This window comes from Lipotes vexillifer, unplaced genomic scaffold (assembly GCF_000442215.2).
Source record: "Lipotes vexillifer unplaced genomic scaffold, Lipotes_vexillifer_v1.1 scaffold253, whole genome shotgun sequence".
Taxonomy (NCBI): domain Eukaryota; kingdom Metazoa; phylum Chordata; class Mammalia; order Artiodactyla; family Lipotidae; genus Lipotes; species Lipotes vexillifer.
The window spans coordinates 277,485-283,152 of NW_006780322.1; the positions used below are offsets into that span (position 1 = coordinate 277,485).

Below are 5,668 nucleotides of genomic sequence, written 5' to 3' on the forward strand. Positions count from 1 at the left end.
TTTCCCTAGTGTTCCACATCTAATCCACTATTAGTGTAAAAATAATGTAAAATTAGTGTATCAGTGTGATTACTTTACCTCTTAAATATCTCTCAAATCAGTCTACGTTTTTCTATATCCACCAACACTTCCTTATTCCAAAACACCATCATCATCATTTGCCTGGCAATACTGCAATGACCTCCTAATTAGCATCCCTGACTTATTATTGCAGCTCTCCACCCCACCCTGCTGTCAAAGCTGTTCTCTACTGTGCTACAAAGTGATCTTTCTGAAACACAAATCTTATCCTATACCCCTTTGTTTAAAACATTTTCAATGACTTCCCGGGATAAAGCTTCCAAATCCCTTGCATAGCACACAAAGCCTTGAAGTCTCTGCTCAACCCATACTGGCTTTTGGTTCCTTGAAAATGCCACACTCTCTCTTACCGACAGTACCTTTCCATGTGCCTTTCCCTCAGCTGCAAAGCTCCTTCCTTTTCCCTTCACCTAGTTAACTGTAACCTGTCTTCAGATCTCAGCTTGTCATAACTTCCTCAGGGAAGCTTTCCCCAGCTTCACTGATAAGATCAGATTCCCTTACTGAATGTTTTCAAAGCATGTTAGCACATATCAATTTTACTTTTATTTTTGTGACCCAACTGAATTTTGTCTGCCTCCCTCTCTAGACTGCGTACACTAGAAAAGCAGAGACAACAAATGTTTGGGTTCACCAAGGTTCCATAGCATCCAGCACAATGTGTGGCCCATGAAGAATGCTCAATAATATATGTTCAGTGAACTCAGCACCGACTGGAATATTTACCAGGCAAAACAACAACTATTACTCTTTAATGATCAACAGTCTACAGCATCAATGTCCAGCAGAACTTTCTGTAGTGATGAAATTATTCTATATCTGCACAGTCCAATTACATAGCCACTAGTCAAGTGTGACTACTGAGCACTGTTCGTACAACATGAAGCACTGAATTTTTAATTTTATTTAATTTTAACAAATTAAGATGTAAGGAGCCACACGCTGCTATGGCTACTGTATTGAACGGCACAGGCCTATATATTCTTTCTTCTGTCTTTTCAATTGTTGTACCTTGTTGTTTTACTCTGCACAGTTGACATCTTGTCTAAGGAGCAGTCCTAGACAATAAACTTTAGGTTTCTTTTTGTCCCCACAATGTACCTTTCACAGAATAGAAATTTAATAAATGTCTGATGACTAGATATCCGAATCGTATAGCAAACCTTTCCTTTGTCCCTGAAAAGGAATCAATTAAATGCAGTTATTTTCAAAATGATCTTCAGGAGCCAACCATAAAATCAGCTCTTTCTAGTTTTCCAGACAGTTGGGAGCTGCAACTTAAGCCTCCTGCGTTTCTAAGCCCCTCCTACCGGCTGGGGACCCCTTTATTGCTACAAACGAGAGGTCAGAGAAGCACAGTTGGCAAGAAGCCTCTAGAGACTAACTACTCAGGGTGCACAGAATCCACTCTGCTCCCTCAAGGGGAGTCCCGCCCTGCAGGCAAACTAATCTCCTAATTGTCTCCCCAACAAGATAGTCCCTGGGCAACCACTGTCTCCACTCCTACAACGCCCTTTCCCCCTCCCTCAGGGTATAAGGCCCACCTCCTCCCCAGAGCGTTTCTTAACTACAATATTGGCTCCTCTGAACATCTGGAGTAATTAAAAAAGCCCAGGGGAGAGAGGGAGGGTGGGGAGGAAAAAAAGAGAGATCTTTGCCTGAAAGAACAGGAGACTTGGAGTAGTCGGCCAGAAGCCTGGGCAAGAGTCGGGGCCTAGGAGACGAAATGGCCCTACAAGCCTTTAAAAGCACGCGTACTATTTGTCAGGCACCATGACAGGCAGAGAGCAAGAGGCAGCCCGCAAGGGAGAGCAGGCAAAGCGCTCAGGGACCACCCTGCCCGACGACGGCCCATACCCCTCCCCGACCCGGCTCACCTTCCCCGGGCTGGTCAGCTCGCCCTCCGAGCAGCGGTGCCTCGGGAGCGACGGCTGAGGCAAAGTCCGGCCAGGGTGCGCCTGCAGCCAGGCCTTGGCCTCCTCATCCTCCTCGTCGTCCGTACTCTCCCGACGCTGGCTCTCGTAGTTAAAATCCGCGTCCGGCTCCCGCCCCTCCTCTTCCTCCATCTCCTCCACCATCACCACCTCGTACTCGTCCAAGTTCTCCGCCCCCTCCTCCTCCTCCTCCTCCTCCTCGAGCTCTCCTGGCCACGGTATGTCCTCTAGGTCCACATTGGCGTCTAGCTCCAGGAGGTTGAAGAGGAGGAGAGGGGAGGGGGGAGGGAAGGGAGGGGAAGAGAGCCTACTGGCGGTTGTGGCCGCGCGCAGGCGCTGAGACCGCCGACGCCTCCCGCCGGCGTAGCGCGGACTGGTCGGGGCAGGGAGTGCGCGCGCGTGTTGCTAAGGGTGCCCCGCGGGGACAGCGGGAAGTTCAGAGGGGCGGAGCTGCTGACAGGCGACGCTGACGCCTCGCCCCTGTCACGAGATGGGATCTTGCTCACAGTACTGTAAGCTCACAATAAACCCGGACTGGGCTCCTGTCGGAAGAGGGGAGAATTTAGTCCTCGGCTGGGCCGGGCCAAAATTGAATTTTGCCCCTGCACAGAGGGACGATCAGACCCTCGGACAAACCCAAAATTATCAAACCTGCAAATTATAAATTTTTAAAGGTTGAGTGCCTAATGTATGACAGGCTGTATCATGGGCACTTGAACCTAACAGTGGAAAAGTGTCAGAGGCAGTAGTAGAGGGTTAAGTAAGAACTGGGCTCTGGTATCAGAAAGATGGGACTGAATCCAAACATGGCCACTTAACAGCAGTGAGACTAAGCCTCTGTGAAATGAGGTAGTAGGCCCTCGCATAGGATGGTTGTGATAGTTAAGGGAGATAACCAATATGAAGGACTTAGTGGTAGGTATTATTTGTTGATTATTGTACAGTAACATTAAATGCTTACAGTTCTGTGAGACAAGTATTATTACCATTTTGTATTTGAAGAATCTAAGCCTCAGAAAAATAACTTGCCCAATGTCTCTTACCTCGTAAGGGGCTGGCAATGCCATCCCAGGCCTTCTGTAAGTCCACTAGTTGCCTTTGCCCAGACCTATCAGCTAAAAAAGGATAAAAGAGCAAATATTTATACTGATAGTACCTACATTTGGGGGTTAGTCAATGATTTCAAAATGCTTTAAAAAGAAGAACTTAAGAACTTAAGAACTCCTATGAAATGAATGGCAAATTAAAGAATCTTGAGATCCTTTGCTATTATCTAAGGAGATAGCCACAATTAAAGTGGAGTCCAGCAAAAAATTCTTCACGGTATTACCCACAAAAGCAGAGATAAATTGGCAACCAACATTGGTGGCATAAATTAGGGGTATTGCCAAGGATGTAGGTCCTATCTGCCAATGACTCAATCCTGGTAAAACTATAAAGATAGAATATGGACTGGAGCCCAAAGCCTCAGTGCTCCTTTGAACACCTCTAAATGAACTGTGAGTACATACAAATACAATTCTTTTTATGGTAGATTGAAGATTTTCCCTGGTGGAGAGCTATGGCTGTAATGGGAAAAAAATTGCTTGATTTTATATTTCTGACTTGAGAAATTCCAATGTACCTCTCCAGTAACAGGGTCACACATTTCACTGACACTATCATTAAGTAATTCTGTAAAGCTTTACCATTTACTTAGAAACCCCACTGTCCTTATCATCAGGAAAAATAAAGGGAAAATCAGGAAAAATAAAGGGAACTAATGGAATTATAAAACTAATTATCAAAGCTCTCAGAAACCCTCAAACTTCCAAGGCCCAAAGAACTTCTGTTTACCTTGATAGCAATAACATGAACCATTCTAGGATATACATATCTCCTTCTGAGTTAATAATAGGCTGCCTCATGTATTTGGGAATTACTTCCAGTACTAGATTCTACCTTGATGCAAGCTGATATGACTAATTACTGCAGGGGGCCCACACAATAACTACTGCTTTATGAACATTAGGTAGGAGCTGCATTTCCAAAGCACCCACCTAAGCAACCTTTGCATGACCTCAAAGCTGGAGATTTGATCTTTCTGAAAAAACATCAGAAGAAAACTTCCCATGAACCTCAGTGGAAAAGACCTTATTAGGCACTGCTAACAACTGACTCAGCAGTAAAATTCCAAGGCATTGATCTTGGGTTCACGTTTCCCAGCTAAAAATACATGCATCATTTTTGCCTGACTACTGGACGTCCATTCCTTTGGAAGACTGAAGATCCTTGGGAATTCTCCAGAAGCTGCTGATTATAGAAATGGACAGCTTGTACCCATGACAACAGAAAAAGATTAACTTTCTGATTCTTCAGCATCCTTTACGCTACCACTAATTTTGCCTATTATTGTACTTTAACAACTAACAAAATGATTTCTCAGTATGATCTCCCTTATCTTCATCCTGTTACGTTTGACTCCCTTGTGCTCTTCTGCTGCTTAAGAAAAAGAAGCCTCGTGGTGTATTTTTCTCAATCTGCTCTTAATTAAACTGACTATTGACAAAATTCAGTAGCTGCACTTTTAAACACTTCATAATGTAGATTTTCATCTATAGGTCCCTTCTGGTTCTTAAGCTTTTCTCACGTGATTAATCCCAAACTTCAATCTTATAAAAATTGGACCTTGATCCACACCTCAACAAAATGTTTCTCTGAGGGTATCACAACCTTATCAGAAAAACCTAGCCCTTCAGGAATAGCAACTAATATTGGGGCTATCCTTGCTCCAATAGTCAGTTTGTTCTTTTCAGAAACACTGCAGCCCACTTTGCAAAAACCTATTTTACTTACAAGAAATCTGCCCATCTTGAGGACAAAATACTGGCTTGCTCCTGATATACTTAATAATACTTATACTCCCAGTATAGTCTGTACCCCGCTAGAGTACTACTTCTTACATAAACAAAAGGCTTACGCCCTCCTACTAACTTACCCTGTGTATTGAATCTAATTGTTAGAGGTTTTCAGGAGCTTAAAATTACCACTCCTCCAGTGGCTCATATTTCTCTGAGAGCAGTACCCACAAACCAAGAAAATGAGGCAAGCACAGATTCACAGACTACTTGGGAGAACTCCCAGGAGGGATAACTGACTTTCTCCACATATGTACTGTGAATGAAATTCAGTCCCACAACAAAAGTAACACAACTGAAAAAGACGCTCCAAACTCTTTTCTCTGACTTTAGCAAACATTATAAATATCACAACTTCTGCTTTAGAAGCTCAACCAGTTAAATTTGAGTTCATTAGCCAGAGTTTTCATGAACAATCACATAGGCCTTGATTTCCGTTTAGCTAGCCACAGGGGAGTTTGTGTTTAGCAATACTTATTGCTGCAACTGTATCCTTCAGAATAGTAGAACATGAGTAGGCTAAAAGATGATAAAAACCACCTGGCTTTCTAAAACAGACCCAGCTGGATTATTCTGGGGTATTTTCTCATTGCAGGGTTTTATAATCTGGGCCCCTGGCTTCCAGACTTACTGCAAAGGTGAATAATCATTTTGTTTCTGGTAATTGTTTTTTGGCAGTTGGTCACTGTACCCTGTCCAGAGTACTAAATGTTACTACACAGTCATTGTAATGGCATATGATTCAACAACTTATCC

At 43.6% G+C, this 5,668-nt stretch overlaps 1 protein-coding gene across 1 annotated transcript in view; it reads right to left on the bottom strand.

Annotated features, from left to right (window-relative positions):
* ALMS1 (ALMS1 centrosome and basal body associated protein) overlaps nt 1-3,082 on the bottom strand; it is a 236,820-nt gene extending 233,738 nt beyond the window's left edge. The window contains exons 1-2 of the mRNA XM_007453424.1: nt 3,059-3,082; nt 1,959-2,420 (exon numbers count right to left, since the gene is read on the bottom strand). Coding sequence (XP_007453486.1) covers nt 1,959-2,420; nt 3,059-3,082 — 486 coding nt within the window. The remainder of the gene's footprint in view (nt 1-1,958; nt 2,421-3,058) is intronic.
* Nucleotides 3,083-5,668: the final 2,586 nt, after the last annotated feature.